The sequence below is a fragment of the Culex pipiens genome, chromosome 3 (assembly GCF_016801865.2).
Source record: "Culex pipiens pallens isolate TS chromosome 3, TS_CPP_V2, whole genome shotgun sequence".
NCBI classification, from domain to species: domain Eukaryota; kingdom Metazoa; phylum Arthropoda; class Insecta; order Diptera; family Culicidae; genus Culex; species Culex pipiens.
In genome coordinates, this window is record NC_068939.1 from 41359430 (window position 1) to 41374635 (window position 15206).

The 15206-nt window shown below is 36.6% G+C and overlaps 1 protein-coding gene across 5 annotated transcripts in view; it reads left to right on the forward strand.

Annotated features, from left to right (window-relative positions):
- LOC120412388 (sodium channel protein 60E) overlaps positions 1–15206 on the forward strand; it is a 384347-nt gene that overhangs the window by 342900 nt on the left and 26241 nt on the right. For all 5 annotated transcript variants that reach the window (XR_008212573.1, XM_052710780.1, XM_052710783.1 and 2 more), the window contains exons 5-9: positions 3434–3654; positions 3760–3866; positions 3979–4058; positions 4142–4233; positions 13392–13519. Coding sequence is in view for 4 of the 5 variants with exons in the window: in XM_052710780.1 (XP_052566740.1) it covers positions 3434–3654; positions 3760–3866; positions 3979–4058; positions 4142–4233; positions 13392–13519 (628 nt within the window). In the remaining variant the exon portion in view is untranslated. The remainder of the gene's footprint in view (positions 1–3433; positions 3655–3759; positions 3867–3978; positions 4059–4141; positions 4234–13391; positions 13520–15206) is intronic.

Genomic DNA, 15206 nt, shown 5'->3' on the forward strand with positions numbered 1-15206 from the left:
CTTTAGAAAAAAATATTTTTGGAGAGCTGAGCAAATTCTCTACACAGAAAAAATATGTATATTTACACAGCACGTAATTACTGTTTCTTATGTAAACTCACTCGATGTAATGTTGAAATATAATGTAAAGAGTAAAAAGTCATGGAAATTGCTCCAATGTAAATCTAAATCTAATGTAAATCATAAATCTAATGGAAACGTTGAGCATGGAAACTCAAATCTGATGAATTTCTACCCGTGTTCGTCTTCCTGTAAATTCCTATTGAAGAATTCGACGACGTATTTTCCGCTAGGTTCGCTGTTGTTCCAGCGGTGTTCGGAATGACAGCCCCCATACAGTTTGAGCAGTTTTTAGGGAAAAATCGCGTTTATAATGAAAAATCAAGCATTTTCAGAAAAGTGGGGTATTGCAAAATGTGGCAATTTCGCTAACGATCATAATGCGTGGTGATTTGTAGTGATTAATTGTGACTGGTATTTTATTTAAACGATTTTTCTAGAAAGATGATCGATATTTTGGATAACTTGAGTTAAATGTTGCAAAAGTTAGAAGTAATGATGAATTATAATAAAAAAGTGTTTAAACTTTACTTTTCTTCCCGTTTGACCAAAATATTGACCTTAAAAATGCATTTTGGCGAATTTTTGAATTTTTTTGGAAAAATTCGAAAAACTGGCAATTTTTTGAGAAAATTATTGTAATTATGCTGTAATATGACTCTAATAGCTTGTTCTAGCAATAATACACACATAAGGAGCATTATCAATCAAATAAAGCTTATTTAAATCAATTTTTCAAAAGATCTTTTTGGTAAATTTGAGGAAAAAACATGAAAAACTAACTCAGCCCCTATGATTTATACATCATTCGATTCGTTTATGCGATTGCCACACTTTACAATAACTTTCATCGACGTTAAAAAATATTTGAAGGAAATAAAAATCAAAAACTGCACAAAAAAATATATTTCCAAGCACGCTGTCATTCCGAACATCGTTGCGTAGTGTTTCTACTCGCCACCAGGATGCGTGCACGTTTCTGTCGAATCTCTCAATTCAATGTAAATCATATATCCAATAGGGGGATGGCGTCGCTATTTTTAGACCACGTTTTCCACTTTTTCTCATCGAAACCGACTACTTTATCGACTTCATTTGGTGGGCGAGATAGGACGCCGTCTATTTTTAGACGATGACTCAGCACTTTTCCACTCTTGCACTCAAAAAATCCAGATGGCAGCACGACGTAACGCCACGTCCCTATGTATTTCTGCCAAACGTTGACTTCAAAACTACCCGAACTAAAAATAGTTATATTTGGTTCTCTTTCTATCGCTCTCATATTTCGCTGGCCCACTGCCTGAGCCTCGACCTGAGCAAGTTGATGCTTTAGCCGCTCGTTTATAAAATGCGAAGATGGCTCAGTCGGCAGCGGGTAGCAGCAGTAACACCGAACATCCTACCCGTCATCTGTTCGATTCCAGTCCAGCGTTATTCCACTTGGCCGTCGACGAGAAAGCGTCCCTTACCTGTGAAACAACTTTTTAAAATCAGAATTTCCTTTTGCTGCCCGCTTCAATCATTTTAAAATAGAACATAGGCCACACCCTTTTCCTACTGCAATCCAAGTCGAGCTTCTCATTCCCATTGGCCAATCAGAATTAGTTGATTTGAACTAATGTAAATTCCAAAACTAATGTAAATTTTCAAAACTAATGTAAATTTCCAATGAATCTAATGTAAATTTCCAATGAACCTAATGTAAATATACATCATTTATCATGATACCTTTTGGTACATGATAAATAATGTAAATTTACAGGAATATTTTTTTCTGTGTATATTTTGCTTCTTCGGACTTTGTTGATACGACCATTAGTTGCTGAGATATTGCAATGCAAAGGTTTAAAAACAAGAAAATTGATGTTTTCTAAGTCTCACCCAAACAGCCCACCATTTTTCAATGTCGATATCTCAGCAACTAATGGTCCGATTTTCAATGTTAAAATATGAAACATTTGTGAAATTGTGAAACAATATTTTCAAAATTTTCAAATCAAGACTAACATTTTAAAAGGGCGTAATATTGAATGTTTGGCCTTTTTGAAATGTTAGTCTTGATTTGAAAATTTTGAAAATATTGTTTTCGAAAAGATCGGAAAATTTCACAAATGTTACATATTTTAACATTGAAAATCGGACCATTAGTTGCTGAGATATCGACATTGAAAAATGGTGGGCTGTTTGGGTGAGACTTAGAAAACATCAATTTTTCTGTTTTTAAACCTTTGCATTGCAATATCTCAGCAACTGAAGGTCGTATCAACAAAGTCTCAAGAAGCAAAGTATAGAGAATTTTCTCAGCTTTTCAAAAATATTTTGTTCAAAAGTGGGCAAACATGTGCACTAATTTAAAAAAAAATTAAAAACTGCGACTATTTTGAATTCACTGAAGTACTTTTTGATTGCAAATTCGATTTTACATCGAAAAATCAAGTTGAAAAATTTTTGCGACCAAAATTTCGATTTTTTGAAAAAATCAGCATTGATTGAAAATTTCATAACTCGGTCAATGATTTTTTGCACAACCTGGAAATTTCTGAAAAGTTGGCATTTTATGTCCACTAAAACATATAAAAAAATAAAAAAAATAAAAATGGTGTTTTTTTGCAAATCAAGTTTTAGTGATAAAAAGGTCAATAAAAAAATCACCATTTTTTTTACCGTGTATTATTTTTTTCCAGTGTAGTCCGTATCCATACCTACAACTTTGCCGAAGACTCCAAATCGATCAAAAAATTCCTTCAAAAGATACAGATTTTTGAATTTTAATACATCATTTTTGTATGGACAGCTGCCAAATTTGTATGGAAAATTAAATAGACAAACTAATGATGCAAAATGGCTTCTTTGGGCATACCGAAGGCACCAAAAAAGTTTCAGTCGGATAAAAAAATACAAAAATTAAAAATGAAGAAAAAAGACCGATTTCGTAGAGAGTTGCTCAGTAATAACTTTTCTAGCTGGTGGCCCAATCAAACAAAAACTTTTAAATTAATTTCCAGATTACATTTAGAACTGTCTGAGCGGATTGCCATCATAAGAACAAGAGCACAAATGCCAATAAAAATGCAATTAGCATGTATTTCGATTCCTCCAACAATCATTGTGTCATTTGCTTTTTATTCAATTATACGGCACTTTGCCTCAACATGAAAAGTTCATTCTTTCTCATTAGCATTCCAACCCAAAAGGCAGACTTACAGAAAACGTGAGGGGGTCAATGAAATTGGATAGTTTATTGGCACAACTTTTCTCTTAAATTGCCACCCTTGTGGTACACCGAAAATCCGATTCCATACTGCTTTTTGTTCCAACCGAATGTGACACCACAATTTAACTTTATTTAATCCGTCCTGTCCTGCCGTTTCAGATATATATTTTTAGCAATTTACACATCCGAGATGATAATCAAAATGATAGCTAAGGGTTTTATACTGAACAAGTACACGTACTTGCGCAACCCGTGGAACTGGCTCGACTTTGTGGTCATCACCAGCGGGTACGCGACGATCGCCCTCGACGTCGGCAATCTGGCCGGCCTGCGGACCTTTCGCGTGCTGCGGGCCCTCAAGACGGTGTCGATCATGCCGGGTGGGTAGACGAAACGCAACAATTTGCGTTCAAAACGCAGCACTTTGCGTCTGAAACGCAACAAACATATCGCCCGTTTCTGATCGCAACTTTCAATTTCCGCAGGCTTGAAAACTATCATCAACGCGTTACTGCACTCCTTCAAACAGCTGGCGGAGGTCATGACGCTGACGATATTCTGCCTGATGGTGTTTGCCCTGTTTGCGTTGCAGGTAACGCGGTTTTACCCCCACAAAAAATAATAGGTCCCAATTTTAATCAACTCCAGCTATCTAAATCCATCTATTTGTTTACTTCCATCGCGCGAAACCCCCGTCACCGCAGGTCTACATGGGCGAACTGCGCAACAAATGTGTCAAAAACGTGCCGGAAGGCTGGAACGTCACCCACGAGGAATGGCAGATGTAGGTGTATACTTCCGGATGAATGTGTGTGGACCACCCCGAACCGTAAAAATCAATCTCCTCTTTCTCTTTTTTTTGTGCAGGTGGGCCAACGATACCGACAACTGGATCATCGATGACGAGGGCCTGCCAATGCTGTGCGGGAACCTGACCGGGGCGCGCCACTGTCCTCCAGGTTTGTTGGTTCTAGCAAATTTCATTCATCGATCGAACAAACACCCAAACTGGCAACACTGCAACCCAATTTAATAGCCGAAATTGACGTTTTGAGGTTTACACGCTAAATTAAATCGATTCACCGCTGATGAAGAGTTCCATTCATCGTTTTTAAACAAAAAAGGCCTCAAAGCAAACTCTCGCTTGTGCGTGCCACGAAATTGAAAAATAATAAAATCCCCTTCAATTTCGACCGGCCAAAGGATGAAAAACACGGGGCACCGAATCGAAAACAACTGTTTCAATTAACGAATCAATTTCAAGCTCTCTCCACGCCGGACAAAAGCTGCACTGCACTGCAGCAGCAGCTGGCAGTCGGCAACCGGCATTGTGCGTTCCCAAAATCGAATAACCCGAACATGTTAATCACCAATTTGTGCAATTATTCCACCGGGATGGACAATCTGAGTCTGATTGTATACTTTGCTCCCCTTGGTAAAGTCAATATTTCGATACGGCTTTTGGCCCTCAAGATACCTCCTTTTAAAGTTGGTGTCATAAGTTTTTCTAGAAACTTGATTTTGAGTGTAATGCAATCAGCCGGGACGGGTGGTTTAGGGGTAAGCGCACGTGGTTGCCTCTCACCCAGTCTAAAAATAGACGGCGTCCTATATCGCCCAGCAAAATGAAGTCGATAAAGTAGTAGGTTTCGATGGAGCAAAGTTTATTTTTGGAAGGTTGAAATTTTGGTTAGTTGGATATTACCTTTTTTATTGAGTAATAGGGGAAATCTACCCATTTTAATCCTAATAAGCGGTCGTGTTTGAATGATGCTGGATAATCTAGAGTCTCCCTTGAATTTTACTAAAACCAAGTACACCAACGAGTAAAGCAAGTTTTTGTGAACATTTCTGTTTATTTTCACTTTCACTAAAAGTTATTCTATTTCTTTACCAAGCATTTAACAAAAACAAAATTCCAAGGGTATTCTAATCGAGGCGAATGCATTGGGCCACGCCCATTTTTCTAATATCGGCTTAGTTCTTTTTTCTTCCAACACTCTGTCGAGTGTTGCCATTTGCGCTGACAGTTCAAACGAACACTCACGAAAAGTGGCATTTATAGGGAAAGTTTCCTGGCATCGCTGGCTGTGCTGCTGGTGGTGTTGACGGCCAGCCTTTGTTCTTTTTTGCCTTCGTCTCTCGCTCGGTTTTCTTCAGCCTTCGATTTGAATGCAAAGTGAAAATTGAAACGTCAAACGACTTGGCGCGTTTGTTTTTTTGATGGCGCTTGCTAATTTATTACATTTTTCGGGATTATTCTTCAAGTGAGTGCCTTACTAATGATCAAAAGAACATGTTGCCGGTAGTTGGAAGCAATTTCATATCTTAAGCGCCGTGAAAAAGTAAGCGCAAGTGAAAAGTTAATTTTGGCGATATTCATTAAGCGTTTGAGGGATTCTCGTGTGTGTCACTGTGTGTGCCAACAAAATGATGAGAAGTGGTCTCGCAAAATACAAATTATGATCAAAAGTGCATTAAATGTGATCTTTTTGGCCAGTAAGTGGCATACATTTGCGTGCTTACTCGAGGCGGTGCTGTTGCTGGTAAGTTTATAGCCCAAATAGTATTTTTGGAGCTTTAATCGAGCATCAAACTCTCCATATGACGAAGATAGGTGTTTGATTGGAAAGGGTAGATTTCCCCTATTACACGCAGAAAAATAAGGCATATTTGAATCAACAAAACGTTTTGTTGATTTGAGAATCAAGATTTTTGTTGAATCAACGCTAAATGTCAAAGCAACTTTTTCAAAACAACAAAAGATTTTTGTGGAATTGAGAAAATCAAGGTTTGTTTCAACGCAAAATCGGCGTTGATTATATTCAACAAAATTTTTGTTAAATCAAACTTCGTACAGGCTGATTCTACAAAATATTTTTCTGCGTGTACTTAAAATATGTGTAAAAATGTGAACGTGATGAAGACTCATCAGAAACTGGATTCTTCGTAAGTTTTTTTCGGTCTGGACCCGGTGGCTGCAATCGTCTAAAAATAGACGGCGTCCTATCTCGCCCAGCAAAACGAAGTCGATAAAGTAGTCGGTTTCGATGGAGAAAAGTGGAAAGCGTGGTCTAAAAATAGCCATTCCCCTATTCCAATAATATAGTAGCAGAAAAATCAGGCATCGGGTCCAGACTGTTATCTTGAAGACAGCTTTCCAATTCGGTTCACCACCAAGACTTTTGTGGTGAATTCTTAGAGTCGTTGAAATATTTCATTATAATTCCGCCCGATAGGTATGCAAACCATAAGTTCCATGTTATTCACCCATTAGGGTACGTTATCCATTAGTGGACCCCTTTCCTATAGTGGACCCTCTGAAGGGTTTTTGATGAAAAATTCAATAAAATCACAATTTCAAGCGTGTTGTTGTCTACAAATCTAGAGTTTTTTATGAAAAGGTCCTATAAACAAACTTTCCAATTTTTGGTTTTTGGGTGTTTTTAGAACCGCCTTGAGTCAGGGGTACTCAAAAACACCCAAAAAGCAAAAAGTAAAAATTTTGTTTATAGGACCTTTTCAAAAAAAACTCGAGAAATCTTTTATTTGGCATGTTCAGCATTAATTGAATCAATGTTGACTTATATTGAATTGTCCTTTTCACCGACATAAGTGTTTTGAGTTCGACATCTGAAATCAGCCATGGCCACTAGCATTTTCACAACAAAACTGCGTTTATATTTCATAATTGAATTAACTATCCAATAATTTTTGACTGATTATTTAACTTCAGCAAGTCGAAATAATGTATGTTTAAGGAACTATGATAAAATAGAGCGAAGAACTGCTTATTTTCGAGCAAAAAGTAGGGGGGTCCAATATAAGACAACGAAAATCCAAACTTTTCCAAAAGTGGACCCCTGTAAATTAAACCTTCAAAAATGAAGAAAACTGTGTATTTAAGCAAAACTGTCTCTTAAACATACAATAAATGCTTGTTGTTATCAACCTAAACGCACATGTTTAATTAATCAAAACTATAGTCAATTATACTTAACTGAAGCATCATAATTGCAGTTTGAAATGATATTTTATAATAATAAATCAAGAACAAAACATTTTTGCCTTCCTCACTGAGGTAAGGCTATAATCCTGCTCGAAAAATGAACTTTTGAAAAACAGCTCGTAGACCTATATTCATGTATACCTATCGACTCAGAATCGAAAACTGAACAAATGTCTGTGTGTGTGTGTATGTGTGTGCGTATTCTCCTTGGTGCTCAAAATTCTTGCCACGTTTTCTCGGCACATGCTGATCCGATTTGATTCAAACAAGTTGCATTCGATCCGTTTTGGTGCCCCATACTGCACTATTGAATTGTTTGAAGATCCGATAAGTAGTTCAAAAGTTATGTATAAAAAAGTGTCAGAGTTGACACTTTGAGTCACTTATCTATATGAAAACTATGTCCGGATCCATCATCCGACCCATCGTTGGTTAGGTAATCAAAAGACCTTTGCAATGAGTCCAAAACATTGAAGATCTGGCAACCCTGTCTCGAGATATGACCACTTAAGTGATATTTATGTACTTTTTTGATGCCGGATCTCACTTAAATGCATGTAAACTCTGTCCGGATCCATCATCCGACCCATCTTTGGTTAGGTAATGAGTCTTTCCAATGAGTCCATAACATGGAAGATCTGGCAACCCTGTCTCAAATTATGACCGCTTAAGTGATATTTGTGTATTTTTTTTTATTGAAAAATAGATGGAATTTGAGTCACAAACCCATCATATTACTAAATGTTGGTAAAAAGTGAGGAAGGCTCCAACCACATAGGTGGATTAAGTTAGTTTTTTTAATAATCATGCGTGGTTTTATCAGCAACTGTAAACAAAGTTATTGTTTAGTTTCGGTCAACCATTTATGTAATTAATATGAAAAAATGTGCATACAAATAATTTTTTTTAATTTTTTTTTATGTTTACAGTGGTTTTTGAAACGTTTTCTCTGATCTTTTTCGGAAATAAATGTGTTTGAATGTCTGTTAGGTTTTTTTGTTGTTTAAAGCCAAATTTGTTAACAAAACATATTTGTTTATGATGAAAAGTGAGCAAAATCCATCTTTTATTCATTATATCTATCATTAGACCTACACCATGCATCAAAACATCAAAAATCGGTTAAATTTGGTATAAAAATAACATTTTGCCTATAGTGGACCCGGGTCCACAATCGGATTATGGACCCGGGTCCACTATAGGAAAAGGGGGTCCATAACAGGCAAAAAAAACTTTTTTTCAAATGGCTATTTTTCTGCTCAAAAACAAATAAACTGATGAAACAAATAGTCAAAATTGTTCAAAAGACTTCAGTTTTCATTGTTTTGTACAAAGGGTTATGAAAAAGTGCTTAAAATATTGAAAATTTGTGAAAAATGTGCTTCGGCTCTACTAATGGTTAAAATACCCTAGTTGAATGCATCTTTGACTGCTAATCCAGCTTTTTAAGCGAAAATGGCGTTCGAATTGTGAACGCCCGAAATTTCAAAATCGCGCAGTTGTACCAAGTGTGCTATGGCATGACAGCCACATTTTTTGTCTAATGTTGGTGCTACTGCGCAATTTTGACATTTCGGGCGTTCACAATTCAAACGCCATTTTCGCTTCAAAAGCTGGATTCAAGAGACGGGGAATTATGACAAAAGGTCGAAAGGACAAAAAGGTCGAATTAAAAAAAACATTTTACGCAACAAAACTTTTGATGTTGGGCCTAAATGCACAATTGGAAATATCAAACCCCTTTTCATTTTTCGAAACTGTTTAAATTTGAAAGAATGTAAAAGTCTCCAAAATATTCCAACGATTTTTATAAATAAAATGAATACTTACAACATAACATATTTTAGAAGAAGTATTTAAAAAAGAACCGCTACTAATACACAGAAAAAAAGTTGAATTTTGGAATGTTGAAAATTTGGTAGGTTGAATATTACCTCTTTTTTGAGTAATATTACATAAAAATGTGTAAAAATGTGAACCTGATGAATATTCATCAAAAATTCATCATGTTCTGGGGTAAAATCAATCATTCATTTTGACACAAAATCTGTCACCATTTCCTGATGAATATTACCATCATTTTTTTTCTGTGTATAAAATATATAATATAAAATTCACAAAATCATTACGACAGTCAAGAATAGGTTTTTGAAAATAAAATAAAAACTTTAAAAATGTTTTAGAAGTCAAACTTTTTTTCGGAAGAGCTGCTTATATTTGAAAGAAAAGAAAAACTCACAAAAACATTACGACAGTCAAGAAGAGGTTGTTTGACGTGGCGTCGCTATTTGTAGACCACGTTTTCCACTTTTTCTCGATCGAAACCGACTACTTTATCGACTTCATTTTGCTGGGCGAGATAGGACGCCGTCTATTTTTAGACGATGACTCAGCACTTTTCCACTCTTGCAATTAAAAAAAAAAACAGATGGCAGCACGATGTAACGCCACGTCCTTATTTAAAAAAAAATATTATCTTGTTTTTTTTAAAAAACTGCTTATGTTTGAAGAATAGAAAAACCCATAAAAATATTTTGACAGTCAAGAATAGAAGGTTGTTTTTAAAAATAAAAATAGAGTTCCAAAATATTTTAGTCGTCGAATTTTTTTTCAATGCGCTGCTCATGTTTAAAAGAATGGAAAAACTCACAAAAATATTGTGACAATCAAGAATAGGTTGTTTTTAAAAATAAAAATAGACCTTCAAAATATTTTAGAAGTCGAACGTTTTTTTCAATTAACTGCTCTATTAGAAACAATGGAAAAAATCACAAAAATATTTTGGCAATCAAGAAAAAGTTGTTTATAAAAATAAAAATAAATTTCCAAAATATTTCAGAAGTCGATTTTTTCAATTGCTCATGTTTTAAAGAATAAAAAAAACTAACAATAATATTACGACAAACAAGAAAAGGTTGCTTTAGAAATCGACCATTTTTTGGAAATACTGCTCATGTTTGAAAGAATGGAAATCTTCTCAAAAATGGTTTGGGAGTTATTCTGTTTATTTAAAAAAGAGATCATTACTAAATGGATGAATAAACCAAGGATTAACTTACAGATAAAAATCAGATTTGTTTGCAAGAAAATATTTTTTTCAACACAGCTTAAAAAAGTAGTAATCCAGCTGCGTGTAAAAGGCCTGGGTGTAAAATAAATATTGCATTATTTTATGCAATTTTATGTAATTTTACACCCTAAAATATGTAGCCCATCAGTATGGAAAACCTACTTGACCGAAATGTCAAGTTCATATATGCGTTTATCCTTACAGCGTTTTATCGGTCTGATGGCCGAGTGGGCTAAGGCGCCAATCTTCACTGTTGGTGCTGGGTTTGATTCCCGTCGGTTACTACTTTTTTTTTGTTTTTGCAAAAAATGTAAACGCAGTGTGTAATATTAAGTGTTTATTTTGACGAAGGTGATGTGCATGCTTTTGCATGCGATTTTACCATCGGATTTTTTGCTGTGAAGAGTTTTTTAGTTTATAATTATAATTATTTGTTTCATTTTTTCACATTCGACTTTTTGTCCTTTCAATGTTTTGTCCATTCGACCTTTTGTCCACTTTCGACCTTTTGTCCATTCAACGTTATGTCTTTCGACCTTTTGACATTCGACCTTTTGTCGCACATCCGAGCACACATAGTTTTTTACGTTCATAGTCGGGTGTTCAAAAATTCCTTTTGTCCGAAAATTTCTCGCTAGGAGCAAACGGGAATCGAACCCAGAATCATCCCGCTTGCAAAGCGAAAAGCGTTCAGCCACGCCTTCCTTTCTTTATCTCGTGTGATGTTCATTTAAACTCTTTTAAAATTGATCCAAACATAATCCAAAATAGAGTTTACAAAATCTTCAAGCAAATTTCTGAGTCTCATACATTGTATATTTTTTGCAATTTAAATTCAAAACTGATTTAAAAAAATGCAATTCGTTTGTAGAATATTTTAATTCCTTTTCATGGTTGTCCTAGTTACATTATACTCATCTTCTAAAAAAGAATTTCGTATTTAACATGCTCTTAAAGGGTCAACTTACTAGCAAAAGTAAATGTTCCAAAACAAGAATCGTTACATAATCTCTTCAAAAGCTCGAAAATGCAGTTATAACCTCGATGAACCAAAGGGGGCTCTACCGTTCAAACCGTGGCGCAGGTCGATTGCTTAGGCAAGCATCGAGCTAAAGGGAGCACAAACATGGAGTCTGCTTTGCATATCACTGTGACTGGTGATGACCTCAGCAGAGACCCCTCCCCCTCCAGACAAACACAGAGAGTGAATAATGTCGAATCGAGGAAAAACATCATCAACAACCTCCGAAACGACCAAGAAGGGTGAGAATGAGTCAACTGGAGATAACGGTAACGACCTTCGACCGGGTTCTCCTGTCGGGGTGGGTCTGCCAGGTTCGTGGGCCCCCGCTTCTCAGCTGAAAATAAAGTTACACTGACGCGCATTGCTTTCCAACCCGGGAAAAGTTTTGCTTTGAGGGGTTACATCTCGACCATAGTTGTGTGTGGAAATTATTTATCGTGTAAAAGTGACAACTCAGCTTGTCATATCTACACGCTTAAGAGGTATTACTTGGAAGAATACATTTGAGCGCTCTAACCTGTTAGTTGTATGCAACCCCTTAACCGGTGTTCCCGCCCCATCGCCGGATGGATGGATGTGGTACAAGTTCCGCTTCGACACTTCCTTTCCACATGCATGTGCCGGGTGCATCTGTTTGTCACTTTGCTGTCGCCCAGCCTTCGCCGGTCGTTCAGAGTTACACCGAATCTAAACTCAAACAGACTGCAACCGTGCATCGTCTCACCCACTAAAGTTTCATAAATTTTAGGATAGAAAAGCTTGGAGCGAGCACCGCAAGAGAGCGTTACCACAGGCGTTACTGTCATGGTGAAATTGTGAGCTAAATTGAAATTTTGTGTGCCGCACTATTTTGGGGTTATGTGTGGAAAAAGGATGGTTTGAATTTGATTGATATTAATTAAAAGCGATTGCCTTTCATTCCGGAAATTGCAAACATGTAAAATAATTCAACCGATGGTCGTTCCTAACTTGAACAGGACTCAGATTGTTTTTGAAAGTGGGTTGCACTGTTTAGAGTGTATGATGACAGATACATACACTGTCATCCTGAACCAATTAAATTTCGTCAAAACATAACTTACTCGAAACACTGTTTTAAAGCCAATTTTGAGTTAAGTTTCACTCAGAACTAAATTTAAAAGAATAGGCGAGCTGAATTTGAGTAAATTATGCCCAAAAATGAAAATTGCATCTAAGTAATTTCTGAGTTGGTAAGATTTTTGACGAAATTTTAGTGGTTATTCAAAACGAAAGCAACGTAGCAAAAATCAAAGAATTCACGATAGTATCAGAATCTACTTTCTGTTATAACCAGCCTATCAAAATCGTACTTTAATATAATCTCTCATTTCCTCATTTCAAAATTCACATTTTCCAAAGTTGACAGCAACAGCTCTGGTCCACAACCTTTCCAATACCTTGTCGCTGGAAAATGGCGGAAATGCCACTCTCAGTGGCCGAATGACCAGCTTGCATAATTCATGTGACAAATTTTCCCAGTGCAGCCGCTCCATCATGATGCATTCCTGGGCCGCCGCCGTGATTCTCGGAGCTTTTAGTTTGCCTCAGGGGAAGTGAAGGAAACTGCAGGACACAACTATTGTGTGGCATTCCCTTAGCTCCAGCAATCTAGTGTTATGTAATATGCAAAACAACAAGGACGTCGTCGTCGTTGACGATGACGCACGAAGCTGTATCGTTGGCCATCTTTGGGGGATTTAGGTTAGGGCTAGAGGGGGACATTTGGTCCAAAGATTCTAATAATTTTAAATTTGTGAACAGTTGAACGTTACGAAACTTTAAAAATGCAGTGTTGCCAGTTGAATTCCCTCACATTTATTCATCGACATAACCTCACATTCCCAAACCATCGCAACCTACCCTCACCAGCAGAAGCTAATTGATCACCAAGTGTGTGTGCGTGTGTCCAAGGAAATGGGTCGATTAGGGGGCTCATAAATGTCACATCCACACGCCCCCACATATTGACACACTGTCACTGTTTATTTCACAGACTATACCTGCCTCTGCGTGGGCGAGAACCCAAACCACGGCTACACCAACTTTGACAACTTCATGTGGTCAATGTTAACAACCTTCCAGCTAATTACGCTGGACTACTGGGAGAATGTATATAATATGGTAAGTGATCCGCGCCCCCGCTCCCCCTTGAATCGAAGGATGGTGAGGGGACATTTTTCCTAGGAAATGGCGAAGTTTCTCGAGGGACCATGTGTTTTACGATGCTGTGATACGTGGACAGTTGATGAATATTCATTATAGTATCGCGTGGCACTTTCGTGAACTGCAGACGATGTACAGTAATATTTTTGCAGCTGCGAGTTTTCAGTATAGACTAAATGAGTTTAAAATTCAGAATTTAATTAAACTTAGTTTTTTGTATATTTTTTTCATTAAACTAATGAAAGAAAAACAAGTGAACATTTTTTCAAGTGTATTGAATATATAATCAGGCCAATGAGAAATTCGAGTCGAGATCGAGCTTAAATCGAGCTAAAATTCTCACTGGGAAGAATAGTTCTAGATTAAATTTTCAAAACAACCTATCCCTCATGGGTTTCCTATGCAGATAGGGCCTTTTGAAAATTTAATCGAGAGTTAAAATATGTTTGGTTAGAGATAACTTAAAAACAATGTACCGTAAACTGGGTTGACTTTGATAGAATTTTCAAATGGCCGTCAATGAATATCTAAACATTTTTGAGAATTTTGAGTATGGGTCATTCCATCCCAAGTGACCACGCGTCCAACATCGACCTTCACCAAATCTGCTCATATTTGGCATGGGAGTTGTTTTTGCCCCAAAAACAAAGAATCCCAAGTTTGGTGACATTTGGTCCAACCCCGCGCCCGTGGCACCCCCCTCTTTTTCTGAGATTTTTGAAAAACCTAATTTTTAAAATGCATTTTGCTAAGAGAGAAGTATACAAAAAGTGAACTTTTGGGTATGCATATTTGAAGATTTTTTGACGTAGAATCGAATGGCGTACTCAAAATTTACGTTAAGTGTTGCCAGATATAAAAATTTTGCGCTTTAAGTTTTAAAATGCATTTTTAACCAAAGGACAAAGGACGAGCACTTACGGGAAAACTGACAATTGCATTCGATTGCTGAGAGTTTTTTACATTAAATTCAATCAAAACCTCAGGGTAAATTGAATATTTCTTGAGATATCACATTTTTAAGTTGGAAAGCTCTGTATTGCATGGCAAATGTTTTACTAAACATCGATTTTCAACAGTACATTGCGTGAGAGCATAGTAGGCCTTGAAATTTGAATATTATTTTTTCAATTTCTTAACGGAAGCAAGTGAATGTCCCAAAATTGAATTTAAATGCATTTTAAAACTTAAAGTGCAAAATTTTCATATCTGGCAACACTTTACGTAAATTTTGAGTACGCCATTCAATTCTACGTCAAAAAATCTTCAAATATGCATACCCAAAATTTCACTTTTTGTAAACTTTTCTCTTAGCAAAATGCATTTTAAAAATGAGGTTTTTCAAAAATCTCAGAAAAAGAGGGGGGTGCCACGGGCGCGGGGGTGGACCAAATGTCACCAAACTTGGGATTCTTTGTTTTTGGGGCAAAAACAACCCCCATGCCAAATATAAGCAGATTTGGTGAAGTCGATGTTGGAGGCGTGGTCACTTGGGATGGAATGACCCGTAAGCATTAAGGGATAGCTTATTATCGAAAATATATGCAAAATGTGACTGTTAAATTGGATGTATCAAAATTAGTGGCCAAATCAAATTTCTATCAATGTCACCCCAGTTTACGGTATTCAAACATCTTGAAAACTG